The sequence below is a fragment of the Mesoplodon mirus genome (assembly GCF_964341445.2).
Source record: "Mesoplodon mirus genome assembly, chromosome: 19".
Lineage (NCBI taxonomy): Eukaryota > Metazoa > Chordata > Mammalia > Artiodactyla > Ziphiidae > Mesoplodon > Mesoplodon mirus.
The window spans coordinates 49,791,229-49,807,748 of NC_138995.1; the positions used below are offsets into that span (position 1 = coordinate 49,791,229).

Sequence of the window (16,520 nt, forward strand, 5' to 3'; positions counted from 1 at the left end):
GCTCACTTAACATTCACTGAGACCCCTGTGTAGCCCCTTTGCTCCAGGCACAGAGAAAGTCAGATCCCCTCCTGCCTCGGGGAGCTTCATGGGCTGGAGAGGGACCCACCCAAGGGTGAGACCCAAAGGATGAAGTCGGCGTTGTAAGGATACGAAGGAGGGAGAGGCTAGAGCCCAGCCTGAGGAATCCTCATCTGGCAGATGGTTAATTTATTCATCAGATTTTACCCAGCCCCCGCTGTGTGACTGAGCTGGCACTGGGCATTGGGACCCAGAGAGGAATCAGGCACAACCCAACCTGTGAGGAGCATCAATTCTGTGCCCAGCTCTGTTCTGGGCAATGCTGGGGGACTAGGGACTCAGCCCCAGTCCAATGGGGGAGATGGACTCCTCCATTGGACTGTCACCAGACAGGAACATCTCAGAGTGCTCAAGGCTGTAATGAGGGAAGCTCAGGCAACATCATCAAGCCTGGGATGGGGGTGGCTCAGGGGATGCGGGAGTCCAGAAGAGGGGCCTGACACAGCCTGAAGGGTCAGGGAGAACTTCCGAGAGGTGGGAACATGAGAGTTGAGACCTGAGGGATAAGTGAAAAGACAGGGAAAGGATGGGGAAGAGTGTTCCATGCAGCAGGCACAGCCTTTGCAAAGCCCTAGAAGGAAATGAGAAGATGGTACTTTTGTTGGACTCTTAGAAGTTTGAGAGCTCTGAGAGCAGAGGCAATGGGAAGAGATGAGGCTGGAGAGGTAAACAGACCAGAATATGTAGACTTTATCTTAAAGACAACAGGGAGCCATTGAAGATTCATGACCTGTGGAGAGACAGAGGCAGATTTGTGTTTTGTGAAAGTTATACTGGCTCTTGCTGTGAAGAAGCTGGCAGGGAGGGAGAGGTGGAAGCAGGAAGACTGATAAGATGGGAGCAGTGACTGTCCAGATGTCTATGAAAGGCGTGGAGAGGCACAGACGGGAGATGACTATACTCTGCTGGGGCTACAGGAGGGTTTTAAATGGGGAGAGATGGTACCAACATGCTCTTTCCCTAATTCACCCGTGGGCCCTGCCCTGCCAGCCCCCCACCCCAGACCACAGACGAAGAAGCAGACCTGCCCTCAGCCCAGCCTTTACCTCCCCCTGACCTACCCGTCTTCTCCCTGCTCAGGGCAGTGTATGGAGCAATTCGGGCCCACAGGCCCAGGCTGACAGATAACAATGCTCCCGTTGTCTCTCTGCTCCCATCTCTGGGGGCCTCTGATTCTTCTTTCTGCTCTACAGGCTCGCAGCACTGACAGCCTGGATGGCCCAGGGGAAGGCTCAGTGCAGCCCCTGCCCCCAGCTGGGGGGCCCAGTGTGAAGGGCAAGCCTGGGAAGAGGTGAGAGGTGAGGGAGAGGCTCAACTTAGGAGGGGAACCAAGCGCAGGAGCCACTAGTGACCTGTCACCTGTCCCCCAGGCTCTCGGCTCCTCGAGGTCCCTTTCCCCGGCTGGCTGACTGTGCCCATTTCCACTACGAGAACGTTGACTTCGGCCACATTCAGGTATGGGGGCTGCACCAGGTGGGTAGGCAAGATCCCACCCAACCCTAAAGCAGTATCAGCCACTTTACCACTGAAACCCGCCCTTGGGACTGGCTGCTCAGTGGCAGGAGCTGCAGGGCAGAAGCGGAGAGTTGTTCATTCATTCGTTCCTTTATTCATTCAGCAACAACTTTTCGTTAGGTGTATGCTTTGTGCCAGGACCCTGTGCTCTGACGGAGACATCACCAGGCCCTGCCTTTGGGGAGGCTCAGGAGGGGGACACAGACCCATCCTTAGATACTGCCAACCTGGAGAGGTCAGGGCTGGAAAAAAGTGAGACCCTCACCTGGACCTTTGTTTCCCTCTACAGCTCCTGCTGTCTCCAGAGCGTGAAGGTCCCAGCTTCTCTGGAGAGAATGAACTGGTGTTTGGGGTGCAGGTGACCTGTCAGGTGAGGCCATCCACCCCTGCCTCTCATAGAGCCTGGCGGACTGGTTGCCACAGTCCTCAGCTCAGGGTAATGGAACCATTGCTCCCTCCTCTCCTTCCCACTCCCACAGGGCCGTTCCTGGCCAGTTCTTCGCAGTTACGATGACTTCCGTTCCCTGGATGCCCACCTCCACCGGTGCATATTTGACCGGAGGTTTTCCTGCCTCCCAGAGCTTCCCCCACCCCCAGAGGGTGCCAGGGCTGCCCAGGTAAACTACTTGTTATCCCAGCCCCTACCTCAGCCAAGGTGTGTCCTCATCAGAGATGTGTGAAACCATCAAGGCATGGGAATAGATAAATATTTAAGCACTGGTATGGCCCGAGTCCCAGCCAGTCAGAGGCCTTAGAACTGCAGCAGGGTTCTGGAGACTCCCTTTAGTTGTAGGATCATAGGGAGTCCCCGGGGGTTCCCTGGAAGGCTCAGAATGGCCAGACCAATGGGGGCACACAGGGACTCGGCATAGTCTATTTAACCAATTGATATGACAGCATTTCAGTACTTAAGAGCGCGTGGAGCAGCGCCCATGCGTACAGGTTGAATTTCGGCTCTGCCAGAGGCGAGCTAGGGCAGTACAGGAGGGCAGTGGGCTGTCTTGGGCGGGGTCTTCTCACATAGCCCACTCTGACCACCTGCCCCCAGATGCTGGTGCCGCTGCTGCTGCAGTACCTGGAGACCCTGTCAGGGCTGGTGGACAGTAACCTCAACTGTGGGCCCGTGCTCACCTGGATGGAGGTGGGCCCGGGCAGGAGGGCTTGGAGCTGGGAGTGAGTGAGGGATGTCTGGGGAGCAAGAACCAGCCTGGGAGGGTGTGTGTGGGCACAGGAAAGAAACGAGTAGGAATGGAGGAGACGCTGGTATTTCAGTGTGTGTGTGGGCGCTTGCCTATGAGGGAAAAACGTGTGCGCGCGCGTGTGCGCGCAGGTGTTGAGCTGTAGGGATGTGAGGATTTCAAGGTATATTGGTTAGAAATAGGTTTGGCTGTAGCTCACAGAATGCCGGGCTAAGAGTGGCTTAAAGCAGCGGTGTTTTTTTTTAAATTTATTTATTTATTTTATTTTTGGCTGCGTTGGGTCTTCGTTGCTGCACGCGGGCTTTCTCTAGTTGTGGGGAGCGGGGGCTACTCTTTGTTGTGGTGTGCAGGCTTCTCCTTGCGGTGGCTTCTCTTGTTGCGGAGCACGGGCTCTAGGCATGTGGGCTTCAATAGTTGTGGCACACGGGCTTCAGTAGCTGTGGCTCACAGGCTCTAGAGCGCAGGCTCACTAGTTGTAGCGCATGGGCCTAGTTGCTCTGTGGCATGTGGAATATTCCCGGACCAGGGCTCAAACCCATGTCCCCTGCATTGGCAGGCAGACTCTTAACCACTGCGCCGCCAGGGAAGCCCCAAGCAGCAGGTTTTTAGATAGCAGATGTGCAGTGTCTGCTGTGGAGGACGAGGGTGCAGGGGTGTATCAGAAAGACTTCGGGCAGGGAAGTCCTGGGACATGGACAGGGCTTTGTTTTGGGAGGGGCAAGAGTGTAGGTGTTTGACCAATAGCACTGAGTGACGGGCTTTTGGGTGGGGGACAGGTGGTGGCCTCCATTGGGCATGGAGGAACATTCTCTGTCTTTATTATCGCCTTCCTCTGGCCTCTCCCTGCCACATTCCCCTCCATCTCAGCTGGACAACCACGGCCGGCGACTGCTCCTCAGTGAGGAGGCCTCACTCAATATCCCTGCAGTGGCCGCTGCCCACGTGGTGAAGCGGTACACGGCCCAGGCACCAGACGAGCTGTCCTTTGAGGTGAGGCTGTGGAGGAGCAGACTCCAGCTGGGTCCCCACTTCCCCTGCGCCTTCTGACCCTCCCTCCTCACACCTGCCCACTCCCAGGTGGGAGACATTGTCTCAGTGATCGACATGCCGCCCACGGAGGATCGGAGCTGGTGGCGGGGCAAGCGGGGCTTCCAGGTGAGCCTGGCTTGGGGTGGACAGGTGGGGTCGGGGCACCGCGCCAGCTCAGATGGCCCAGTCACTGACCCCAAACCCTCCTCAGGTCGGATTCTTCCCCAGCGAGTGTGTGGAGCTGTTCACAGAGCGGCCAGGTCCGGGACTAAAGGGGGGTGAGTGTCCTGGGCAAAGTGGGGAGGCCCTCCTGCATCCTTTGCCTGCCATCCATCCTTTCCACCCCTTGTTCGCCCCACAGATGCCGACGGTCCCCCGGGTGGTGTCCCAGCTCCCCAGGGTATCTCCTCTCTGACCTCAGGTAATGCAAACGAGGGGCGTGGCCCCTGCCTCCCACCCCACCAGACCAGGGGCTGCACTGACCCTGTGTGACCCGCCTTTACTCCCACAGCCGTGCCCCGGCCGCGTGGGAAGCTGGCCGGCCTCCTCCGCACCTTCATGCACTCCCGCCCTTCCCGGCAGCGGCTGCGGCAGCGGGGCATCTTGCGGCAGAGGGTGTTCGGCTGTGACCTTGGAGAGCACCTCAGCAACTCAGGCCAGGATGGTGAGGCCCGGGCCCACCTGCCCTGCCCGATCGTCCCACCCAGGCTGCAACCTGTCCAGCCCTGACCCCGCTGTTTCTCCCAGTGCCCCAGGTGCTTCGCTGCTGCTCTGAGTTTATCGAGGCCCATGGGGTGGTAGATGGAATCTATCGGCTCTCGGGTGTGTCATCCAACATCCAGAGGCTACGGTGAGGACCCTCCACCAACCCCTTCCCTCTGCAAACATTTATTGAGCATCATCTCTATTCCAGGCCCTGTGCCATGTGCTGGGGACACAGAGTTATTGGGAGGGCACAGGGCAGGGTTGGACCGGGGTGGGGGCAGGGAAGGCTTCCTTGAGGAAGTGACACCCCAGCTGAAGTCTGAAAGGTGAGAGCAGAACAAGCACTCAAAGCAGAGGGGTTGGCCTTCACTGAGCACCTGCCACACGCCAAGCACTAGGCACTGGGGACGCAGTGGTGAATGAGACAGCCAGAAACTCCTGCCCTCACGGGGCTCACGTGCTAGAGGGGGAGCCAAACAAAGAAATGAGAGAGTTTACAATAGGTGACAAGTGGTATGGAGAAAAAAAGACAGGGGTAAGGAGGATCATAATAAGAAACCAGGGAGGGGTATTGCGGTTTTCAGTAGGGTGGGTGGAGAAGGCCTCCTGGGGGAGAGCTCGCTGTGGAGGAGGTGAGGGAGCGAGCCATGTGCTTATCCACGTTGGAGGGACCAGCCAGCGTGAAGGGAAAGCAGCAGGAGATGATGTCTGCGAAATGATTAGGGGCAGAGCACGCGGGGCCTTTTTGATGACTGTTAGGATTTGGGCTTTTACTGGGAGTAAGAGGGGAACCACAGGATGGGTTCTGAGCCCAGGAGGGGCAGCATGCATAACAACAGTCGAAGAGGTGGGAAGCCGTGAGGCATGGGCTTCCACGCTGACAGGAGGCCGTGAAGCAAGAGCGTGGAGCCTGGGGCAGTGAGAGATGAGGCCGAGGTCACGTGCATAGAGCCTTTACCTGAGAGGGTGGGACACCGCCAGGTTTTGAGCAGGGGCCGCTGGGATTTCAGCCGCATTTTCCAGTGTGACCTCTTGGAGCCAGGAAAATGGCACAACTTTGTGGACAGAGCCCGGTCACACTGTGGAGGCAGATAGCCTTGGGTAGCTACAAGCAGGGCATCTCCCACCTGAGCCTCAGTGTCCTCCTCTGTAAGTGGGGTGCCCTTGTCTTTGGCACATAGGGTTGTTGGGGGTAAGGGGGCTCACTAAGGTTCTGAGAGCCTCTGAAGGGCCCAGCACAGGAAAAGGATTGCATCCACCTGTGGACACTTTAGGGGGCGGGGGAAGGACACGGCCAGGTGGGCTAGCTCTGACCCGAATCTTCCTCCTCCTTGACCTGGTGGCCTCAGGCATGAGTTTGACAGTGAGAGGATCCCTGAACTGTCTGGCCCCGCCTTCCTGCAGGACATCCACAGCGTGTCCTCCCTCTGCAAGCTCTACTTCCGAGAGCTGCCGAACCCCTTGCTCACATACCAGCTCTACGGGAAGTTCAGCGTGAGTGAGGGCGCTGGCAAGGTTGGAGGGTGCTGGGAGGCGTGCGGCCCCCCTCATTCATGCCCGCACAATCTCAGGAAGCCATGTCAGTGCCTGGGGAGGAGGAACGCCTGGTGCGGGTCCACGACGTCATCCAGCAGCTGCCCCCGCCGCACTACAGGTAAACCAGGAGGGGCAGGGAAGGGCTGTGGTGGGCTCCCAAGGGAGTTGAGGCTCAGGCGTCCCCCTCCGCTTCCACCCCCAGGACCCTGGAGTACCTGCTGAGGCACTTGGCCCGCATGGCGAGACACAGTGCCAACACCAGCATGCATGCCCGCAACCTGGCCATCGTTTGGGCACCCAACCTGCTACGGTAAGCTGGCAGCTCACCAGCCCGCCCCCCTAGCTCCCTCCCACAGGCTCGGCCTTGAGTCTCCCCCTACGCCTCCCCCACCCCAGGAACCCACCCAGCTTTTGCTCTCTTGTTCATTTCACATATTTCTTAAGTGTTGGATGCCAGTGTGCCAGTCCCTGTTCTCAGCACCGGGGACACAGTAGTGAGCAGGAACCTGTGCTCTGGGCTCACATTCTCATGCAGGAGATGACAGTGAACCATTACAAGAAAAACACAGAGCACTGTCTGATGGTGATGAGTGGCAAGGAGAAAGATTACAAAGTGGGGAAGGGAGATCTGCAGGGCCATGGCATTTGAAATGTTTAGATTGGCAGTGAAGGCTTCAGGAAGAAGTCTTCCATGGCCAGCAGCAGGGTAAGCCCCAGAGGATTTGATGGTGACCAAGACAGGCAAGTTCTCTGTCCTGGGGGAGTTCAGTTCTTCTTGGGAAACAGATAAGTAAATAAATAAAATAGATGGTACATGGTAGGTATAAGAACTACAGGGGAAAAAATAAAGACAGACCTGGAATATAGAGGTTTACAATTTTAAATGAAGTGGGTGGGGAAAACTCCATTGAGAAGGTAACATTTGAGTTGATACCTGCAGAAGGTGAGGGAAGGACCCATGTGGATATCTGAGGAGGAGCAAACTAGGCAGAGAGAATAGCAAGTGCAGAGGTCCTGGGGCTGGGTCAGGGCCTAGTGTTTTGGAGGAGCAGCAGAGGGGCCAGTGTGACTGGAGCTGAGTGAGTGAGGGAGGGGTTGAGGGGGAGGAGATAGTAAGGTCAGAGAGGTGATGGACCAGGTAGGGGAGGGACTTATGGGTTGTGGGTCATAGTGAGGACTTTGGCTCTTACCAGGAGTGAGATGCAGCCAGAGGAGGGCCCTGATCTGACTCAGGGGTTCACAGGCTCCCTCTGGCTGTGTGTGGGGAGCAGACTGTAGGGGCGGGATGGGAGCAGGGAGTCCAGGGAGGAGGCTGTGTGATGGTCCAGGAGGGAGGATGGAGGCTGGGCCAGGGTGGGGGCAGTGGAGGAGCAGAGTTTAGATTCTGGATAGACTTTGTGGGTGGAGCCCACAGGGTCTGCTGAGATTGGATGTGAGTGTGAGGGAAAGAGGGGTCAAGGACAATTCTAGGGTGTTTGGCCTGAGCCAGTAGAAGTACACTGACTGAGATCCGATAGGCAGGGAGGGAGCAGGTTCGGGGAAGGGTTGAGAATGCAGTTTTAGTTTGACAGGGTCAGAGACATTGAATGATAGTCATTGCTTCCAAGGCTCCCTACCTCACCTGGCCAGAACCCACCAGCTGGGGCTCAAGGCACCCGGCCACCCTCCCCCTCCTCCCATCCAGGTCCATGGAGCTGGAGTCAGTGGGGCTGGGGGGGGCAGCAGCCTTCCGGGAGGTGCGGGTGCAGTCGGTGGTGGTGGAATTCCTGCTCACCCACGTGGACGTCCTGTTCAGTGACACTTTCACCTCTGCTGGCCTTGACCCTGCAGGTATGCCCACCCACCCCCGATGTCCTGACTACTGCCCCCTCATTGTCCGGGCTGCAGCGGGAGGGCAGGTGGGCTCCCAGCCCCATCCCTATCCCACTGAAGCTGGACCTCCCTTCTGGCTCCTTGAGGACCCCGCCCCGGCCTCTCCCTCCCCTCCCCACCCTTCTCATTTCAGCTCCTACGCTTAGGATTTCTACTTCTTGGCCCGGACATCGTTCTTCCTTCACCCCTTGTAGCTCCTGGGGGCGCTCGGGGCCTTGGGTCCACCTGGGAGGAGGTGGGAGGTCCCCAGACTTGACCCCGCCCCGGCCCCACCCAGACTCCCCGCCCTGCCCCGGACCCCAGCCCAGTCAGGATTCAGCACGTCGGAGGGCCCTCTGGCTCGAGGTAACTGAAGCCAGAGCCGCTGTCCTCGCTGGCTGCTGGGAGCTGCCTCCTCATCAGCTCGTTCTGCCTCACGCCTCCTCCTCACCTGCCTGCTGCCCACCCGTTCCCGCCTGATCCGCCCTGGCCCCCTGCCTTGCCAGCCCGGGTGGGCACGCTGCTGGGCCGGGGCTTGGGCTGTAGCGCTTGGCTTTGCCTGTGGCCTTGAATGGTCCCAGAGCTGACGGCTGCCCCCTTTCCCGACTTCCCAGGCCGCTGCCTCCTCCCCAGGCCCAAGTCCCTTGCGGGCAGCGGCCCCTCCACTCGCCTGCTGACGCTGGAAGAAGCCCAGGCTCGCACCCAGGGCCGGCTGGGGACGCCCACCGAGCCCACAACTTCCAAGGCCCCAGCTTCACCTGTGGAAAGGTGAGTGGGAGGCCTGGAAGGGGAGGGGCCGGCCTGGAAGGGGAGGGGCCAGCCTGGGGGCCCTAGCTCTCAGCCTGCCTCCTGTGTCTCACCCAAACTCCAGGAGGAAAGGGGAGAGAGGCGAGAAACAGCGGAAGCCTGGGGGTAGCAGCTGGAAGACCTTCTTTGCCCTGGGCCGGGGCCCCAGCATCCCCCGAAAGAAGCCTCTTCCCTGGCTAGGGGGCACCCGTGCCCGACCGCCGCCTTCAGGTCAGAGGCCGGGCAGCTGGCGTGGTGGTCAGAGAGGCACTGCGTAGTGCCCCCCATGACCCTTCTTCCTCTCCCTGCAGGCAGCCGACCTGACACCGTCACACTGAGATCTACCAAGAGTGAGGAGTCTCTGTCATCGCAGGCCAGCGGGGCTGGTGAGCACAGGGCAGCGCTGCCTATGCCCAGGTGGAGCTGGGAGGGACTGGGCCCTGAGCTGGCCTCCAAGTGGAGTTTTCAGATTTGGGGGGTCTTGGATTTTTTCGTTTTTAATCTGGACCATAGGTACAATAAGTTGGATAAAGCTTCACCCTTGTTTCATGATGCACTGTGATCACTGGTCCATGCAGCGTCCTTTCAAAGTCTTTTATTCATCCCTTTTGGAAAACAAAATTAAATAGTATAATGAACACTCATGAACCCACTGGCCAGAACTAAAAGAGCGTCACTTCGTTACCCGCGAACTCCTCCCCCTCCCACCTGCTGCCTCCCCCCCACAGGCATCCTCTAAATCTGATAGTCTTCATCCCCTTGCGTTTACAGTTTTATCACATACAGGTGCAGGCATCAGTAACATACTGCGAAGTTCTAGTTGTTTTGAAACTCTAATTAAAGGGTGTCATTAAAAGCGGTATCGTGCTATATGTGGATTCACTCACCACTACATTACAGGCTGCCGTCCGCGCTGCTGAGTATAGCTCAGCCTCCTTCCTCTCCGTCACTCTCTAGTGTTCCATGTGTGGGTATCCCCTTGGGAGTTGCTTGTCCGTCCCTCTTCCTGATGGATCTGGGGGCTCTGATGAGCTCGCCCAGGAGTGGAGGTGCATACTGTACGGTATGCTCACGTCCAACTGTACAAGACAAGGCCCAAGTATTTCCCAGACGTGGTCGCCCCACGCTGTACTCCCAGCCACTGTATGAGACCTTGCTGGTCTCATGCTCACAGCCAGTGGGGTCGTCAGACTTCATTCTTGCCTTTGGGTCTGGAAGGATTCTCTTTATGGACTTGCCATTTATTTCCTTTATCACCCATGAGTCTGAACAGCTCTCCCTGGATTCCTAGCCATTGTGACCCCATCCAGGGATGTGCCTCTTCATGTTATTTCCCCAACTTACTGGGTGGTGTGTCCTGTTCTCACTGATGTATATGGGTATGTAAAGTTCTGACCCCTGACCCCTAACTGCCCCCCCCATACTGCCCTCCCAGGCCTCCAGAGGCTGCACAGGCTACGGCGACCCCACTCCAGCAGTGATGCTTTTCCTGTGGGCCCAGCACCTGCTGGCTCCTGCGAAAGCCTGTCATCCTCCGAGTCCTCCGAGTCCTCCGAGTCCTCCGAGTCCTCCGAGTCCTCAGCAGCTGGGCTGGGGGCGCTCTCCGGTTCCCCCTCACACCGAGCCTCAGCCTGGCTAGATGATGGTGACGAGCTGGACTTCAGCCCACCCCGCTGCCTGGAGGGGCTCCGGGGGCTTGACTTTGATCCCCTTACCTTTCGATGCAGCAGCCCCACCCCAGGGGACCCTGCACCTCCCGCCAGCCCGGCACCCCCGGCCCCCGCCTCTGCCTTTCCACCCAGGATGACCCCCCAGGCCCTCTCGCCCCGTGGGCCCACCGGCCCTGCCTCACCCATTGCCCTGGACATCTCAGAGCCCCTGGCTGTATCGGTGCCACCCGCTGTTCTGGAGCTGCTGGGGGCTGGGGGAACACCTGCCTCGGCCACCCCAGCGCCAGCCCTCAGCCCCAGCCCAGGCCTGCGCCCCCATCTCATCCCCCTGCTGCTGCGTGGAGCTGAGGCCCAGCTGAGCGACACCTGCCAACAGGAGATCTGCAGCAAGCTGGCACTGCCTGGTCCGCGGGGAGCCCAAGGCCAGCATGGTGAGTCCTGTCCAGCCCACCCGACCCCGCACCCTCACAGCCCTGAGGCTGCGCCCAAGACCCTGCTGACTCCTCTTCCCACTCCTCTCCTAGGTGCTGGTATGGATTCACCGCTGCTGCCCCCACCCCTGTCCCTCCTTCGCCCTGGGGGGGCCCCGCCCCCACCTCCCAAAAACCCAGCACGCCTCATGGCCCTGGCCCTGGCTGAGCGGGCTCAGCAGGTGGCTCAGAGACAGAGTCAGCAGGAGCAGGGCAGCACCCCGTCTGCTCCCCACTCCCCTTTCCATGGCTCGCGGTCCCCGGAGGTGGGCAGTGAGCCCCCAGGGACCTCAGGGGGTGGGCCACCCCCCCGCTCCCTAGCCCACCCAGCTGCCTGGGCTCCGGGACCCCCACCCTCCCTACCGAGACAACAAACCGACGGCAGCCTGGTGAGGAGCCAGCGGCCCACGGGGACCTCAAGGAGGGGACCCAGGGGCCCTTCCCAGGTCAGTGCCCAGCTCAGGACAGGTGGGAGGCGCAGGGATGTGCCAGAGATGGCAGCCCACTTCCTGTGTTCTGTCCCCCCACAGGTTCCTACCCCTGGCTTCTTCTCCTCAGCCCCCCGGGAGTGCCTGCCACCCTTCCTCGGGGTCCCCAGACCAGGCTTGTACCCCCTCGGCTCCCCATCCTTCCAGCCCAGCTCCCCGGCCCCAGTCTGGAGGAGCCCCCTGGGTCCCCCTGCACCACTGGACAGAGGAGAGAACCTGTACTATGAGATCGAGGCGGGCGAGGGGTCCCCTTACTCTGGTCCCACCCGGTCCTGGAGTCCTTTGCGTTCCATGCCCCCAGATAGGCTCAATGCCTCGTACGGCATGCTTGGCCAATCACCACCACTCCATAGGTCCCCCGACTTCCTGCTCAGTTACCCACCACCCCCCTCCTGCTTTCCTCACGACCACCGTGGCTACTCAGCCCCCCAGCACCCTGCCCGGCGCCCCACCCGACCTGAGCCCCTCTATGTCAACCTAGCCCTAGGGCCCAGGGGTCCCTCACCTGCCTCTTCCAGCTCCTCCTCCCCTCCGGCCCACCCCAGAAGCCGCTCTGATCCTGGTCCCCCAGCCCCCCGCCTCCCCCAGAAACAGCGGGCCCCCTGGGGCCACCACACCCCTCACAGGGTGCCTGGGCCCTGGGGCCCTCCAGACCCTCTCCCCTACAGGGCAGCCCCACCAGCCTATGGGAGGGGGGGTGAGCACCACCGAGGGTCCTTGTACAGGAATGGGGGGCAAGGAAGGGAGGGGGCTGGTCCCCCACCCCCCTACCCCACTCCCAGCTGGTCCTTCCACTCTGAGGGCCAGACCCGAAGCTACTGTTGAGCCAGAGCTGGGAGAGACCTTCCTACTTTCTCTTCTCCCTCACTGATCTTGGTCCAACCTTATCCCTTGTTTTGTATTTTCTTGAGCTCCTGACCCCTACCGCAGGTTTCTAACTTTGTAACTTGCCTCTGATGTGGGTCCCTAACCTGTTATCATGGCCTACCTACCCTGGGCTGAAGGGCATGCCCATCCCCCCACCATCCTCCATCCTGGGGGCTCTTGCACAGATCTGAGAGGGTTAGGCTGACTCCCTGTCCTCCCTTTCTCTCCAGGAGTTCCCAGCATGTCCTGTCCTGTGCACAGGGGGTGGGGGGACAGCTCCTGCCATCTCCCCCCACATACCCCACTAAACCACCTGACAAAATTAATGAATAAAAATGGTGAAAATGTGGCTGCTAGTGTCATGCTGGGGCCAGGCTCAGTGAATACAGAGGCAGTAACAGATGGGTTGCTTTCTCATTTTATCATTTCAGCAGGTGCTAAGTGGCGAGTCACTCCTGGGAGACTCTGAGGGGCGATATCTGCAGAGAAGGGGCCATGGGTGCCCTAACAATTTGTGTCAGGAGTGGGATTGAGCCTGGGCCTGTCTTCAAGTTGGCATCCACCTTGTAGCTCTGCTGTGATCTCCTCCAGCAGATCCATCCTGGTGGGGGGGGGGGGCCGTGGCAGGCGGGTAGGGTTGGACTGAGGGTTATCTCAGGGATGAGGAAGGGGCCTGTGGCCATCCCACCAGTGCCCCATTTCTCACTTCTTCAGGCTGGAGAAGAGACTTCCTCTGACCAGCTCAGGGCTGGGCACCTGCAGGAGTAAAAGACCAGAGCTGCCACCCGGCGGCCACGGAGCTCAGGATGGCCTGGGGAGGGTGGGGTGGGGCAGGGGCCGGGCTCAGGGCCCTCTGCTTCACCTGCCCTCGTGGCCTTCCCTGCCAGCAGCCTCCAGGGTGTGGGAAGCTTCCCTGTGGGTCAGTAGGCAGGTGGTGGGCTCACAGGGCTGGGGGTCCAGCAGGGCAGCCCTGTGTGTGTGCCGCCGCAGCCCCTGCAGGGCTTGGATCTTGGCTGAGAACTTCCTCTCAAACTGCTCCTCAGAGCTCTGAGTCCCCAGCAGGGAGGCTGAGTCCTGAAGGCTGGAGTACAGGGCAGGGCCCTGAGGGAAGCAGGGTTGGTTGGGGGTCACAGGTCATCGAGTGGACAGTTGGGGGTCCCAGCGGGTCCCTGATCAGAGAAGAGGCAGCCAGGGAAATTGGGGTTGGTGACAACTGAAGGAGGGGTCACAGGTGAGCAAATGGATGGTGGCGCAGGGCTCAGGGTATCCATACTGTTGATCTGGGCTCCAGGCAGCGGTCCAGGCTGACCCTGGCTGTGGGGCTGTGCCCTGGGCAGAGGCTGGGGCTGGGACTCGAACTGCTGCCCGAGTCCCAGGCTGCACCCCTCTGGACTTTGCTGTGGCCCATGACCTGCAGAGAGCGACGGCAGAGAGCTGGCATGGTTGCCCAGGTGCCCCACAGCTCCCTGGGTCCTCCACATGCCTGTCCTGGCTCCTGCCTTGGATGGGGAGGGGCCTGGGGACATCAGAGGGGGCACAGGCCTGAGTGCAGTCTTGGCTCTGGGGGAACAGACCAGTTGGTTGGAATGGGGTGGGGGCACACCTGACCTGTGCTTAGCACCTGCTACCATCCCCTCCTTGCCCTCTAACCTGGTGGAGAACCCTGGGGTGAAGGGCACAGTGTGGTCCAATCCACTGGGGAGCTCACCTCAGAGGCTGAGTCCTGTGGAGAGGAGGCCGGGTGTGGGACACGGGCCCTGCCTGAGGTGCCAGGGCTACCACCCACCCCGGCCGACCTGCCCTATACCTGAGTCATGGCCTTCCGCAGCAGGTATCGTGTACTCTGCAGGCTGCCCCAGCGGTCAGCAGGCCCTAGACCCAGCCCAGCCCGAACCAGGGCCTGGTAGGGGGCTGGCACCAGGGGGTCCAGGGCTGGGCTCTCACCGGCCTCCAGTTCAGCCTTCACCAGCCTCCAGTTCAGGCCCTTCTCTTCCAGCCCAGGGAAGCTCTCCTTTGAGGAAGCATGATTGGGGGACCCAAATGGGTGGGGGGCCTCACTGGGGCAGGGAGCGGGGTCACTCGCTGACCAGTGAAGACCTCCTGGGCCAGGATGCAGAAGCTGTAGAGGTCTGAGGTGGCGGCAGGCGTGTTACCGCAGATGAGCTCAAGTGGCAACCACGGGTACAGTTCGGGAGGTGGGGGCAGCCCTGGGCCTGGGCCTGGGCCTCCCCACGGGTAGCCCTGCTGTGGCCTGTGGAGGCCGAGGAAACTGGTGAGCCAGTGGCCGCCGGACAGGGATGCAGTGGCAGGCAAGTGAGGCAGGCATTCACCTGGGCCGCAGCCAGAGTTGGTGCAGCGGGCGCCCGTGCTCCAGGCTGCCCACCTTGGCCAGGCCTGGCCACATCAGCTGCACAGCATGGGAGCTGAGGCCGCCAGGAGCACGCCAGCGGGCCTGCAGGAACAGCAGGGCTTCCAGCACCTGCAGCGGCAGGTGGCCGGGCAGCAGGCCGGCACAGGGCAGGGGCCCCCTCTCTCGGTCCCAGACACACGGGTTCGAAGAGAAGGCACAGCCCCGACGGGTCGGCCGAGGGGCTCAGTGCCATCAGCAGCAACAGGCTGGGGTGGTGCAGGGCGCTGGGCAGGCGGAGAGCAGGCCACTCGTGAGGAGGCCCCAACCCACACGGGGAAGGGGGCTGCCCTCGGGCGCAGATCACCACGCACCAGGGGCTGACCATCTGCCTGAGCCACCAGACGGAGGGGAAACCGAGCCCCCGGGTCATACAGCCTGGCAGTGGTAGAACCAGCACCCTGTCTGTGGTGCCCCTCCCTACACCCGCCTCCTCTCAGAGGCCTACAAGACAGTGCGCAGAACTGGGTACCCACTTGCCCGTGGGGAGTCACACCAGTTGGAGGGCTTCACGCTAAGCGCTGGCCCAGAGGTGAAGACTGTAACCGCGGCCACTGCCACACTCCCTGGGCTTCTGTTTCCGAAACACTTGAGTTGGGAGGGCAGGCAGGAGACTGCTCTGCAGGACTGGGCTGGCCTGGCGGGAAGGCTGGGGTGACGGACCTGCAGTGCTGAAGGTCAGGCAACAGCACATCAGGCTGGGCTCCAGGTGCCTTCAGCTGCCACACGGTCATGGTCACGGTCTCGGTCACGGGGTGGCCCTCCACAGGAGGCTGGAGAAACGGGGAGGGGGAGAGAGTGTGGGTCTGAGACAAGGGGGTTTTCCCCGTAAGGGGAGAGGAGAGCTGGACTCTCCCCCGAGCTCTGCTGCACAGCCAGGCAGGGGTGTGGGAGGGGTCTCTCTCTCACTTGGCCATGAGGGTGTGGGAGCTGCTCTCGTAGGTGCGGTCGGGCTCACCCCAGGCTGGCAGCAGCTCCTCAGGGTCCGCCTGTCACCAGCCCCAGTGGCCACAAGCTGCTCCTCTGGGGTGGGAGCGGGACCATGAGGCAGGAAGAAGACAGAGTGGTCCCCACTCCCTCCAACGTCTCCCGCTTACCTGGCCGAACCCTAAGGCTGGGATCTGGGGGGTTCTCCTGATCTGCTCCAGCCTCCATGCCCTGGGGTAAAGGGCCGTCTGAGAGTAAGTCCAGGGTAGCTGGGAGTGGTGGGCGGGCAGGCTTCGGGATGTGGGCTGTTACCTGTCGGCCTGCATCAGCCGCACACCACCACACAGGCTCTGTCCAGAGCTGGCCTGCAACTGGCCCAGGGGTGCAGTGGGTGCCAACTCACTGCCATGCACCAGTGCGGATGTGTGGGCACGGCAGAGCTGTAACGGCTCCAGCACCCGGACGGGGGGTGGCCCGTGGGGTGAGGCAGGGTGGGGCGCCCGCCCTGACGCCCTCACCACCCCCGGCCAGGGCTCACCTCCCAGCTCTGCCCACTCCCGAGGGGTGCGACCCTGCTGGCCATGCAGACGCAGGTCACCCCCCGCCTGCAGCACGTGCAGTATCACCAGGCTGCGGCCCGGGAAGGCACCTGCATGCACAGGTGCGCTGCCGTCCAGGCAGCGGCTGCAGCAGAACGATGAGGACAGTAATGGATTAGGAAGGGGACGGAACAGGGACAGGAGGTGGCAGGATGGGAGGACTGAGGGATAAAGGGGTCACTACGATCATGGGAGGTGGCTATCGAGATGGGGGGCTCACTTGGGAACACACTGGAGTCTGAGAGGGTGAGAGGATAGCGGTGAGCATGGGAGGCACTGGGAGAATGGGAATAGTCACTGGAGGACAAGAAGGGGCGAACTGAGAGAACAAGGTGGGGGCTGGTCCCTGGGGATGGGAGGGTCATCAGGGGATGGAAGGGGGTCTGAGGG

General features: G+C 60.8%; 1 protein-coding gene across 3 annotated transcripts; it reads left to right on the plus strand.

The window, feature by feature from the left end:
- Positions 1-1,265: 1,265 nt before the first annotated feature.
- ARHGAP33 (Rho GTPase activating protein 33) lies at positions 1,266-12,528 on the plus strand. Of its 3 annotated transcripts, none has more exons than XM_082607155.1 (21): positions 1,266-1,372; positions 1,452-1,536; positions 1,886-1,966; positions 2,076-2,213; positions 2,645-2,737; positions 3,663-3,785; positions 3,873-3,950; positions 4,036-4,102; positions 4,186-4,245; positions 4,336-4,488; positions 4,572-4,674; positions 5,879-6,023; positions 6,101-6,183; positions 6,268-6,375; positions 7,750-7,895; positions 8,241-8,282; positions 8,531-8,684; positions 8,788-8,933; positions 9,014-9,088; positions 10,138-10,803; positions 10,897-12,528. In XM_082607155.1, the coding sequence occupies exons 5-21, from the start codon at positions 2,645-2,647 to the stop codon at positions 12,153-12,155; spliced, it is 3,501 nt and encodes a 1,166-aa protein (XP_082463281.1). In that variant the 5' UTR covers positions 1,266-1,372; positions 1,452-1,536; positions 1,886-1,966; positions 2,076-2,213; the 3' UTR covers positions 12,156-12,528. The 3 variants fall into 3 exon arrangements, with proteins under 3 accessions (XP_082463281.1, XP_082463282.1, XP_082463280.1); XM_082607156.1 differs by lacking the exon at positions 8,241-8,282 and having other exon boundaries at positions 10,897-11,288; positions 11,373-12,528; XM_082607154.1 differs by lacking the exon at positions 8,241-8,282.
- Positions 12,529-16,520: the final 3,992 nt, after the last annotated feature.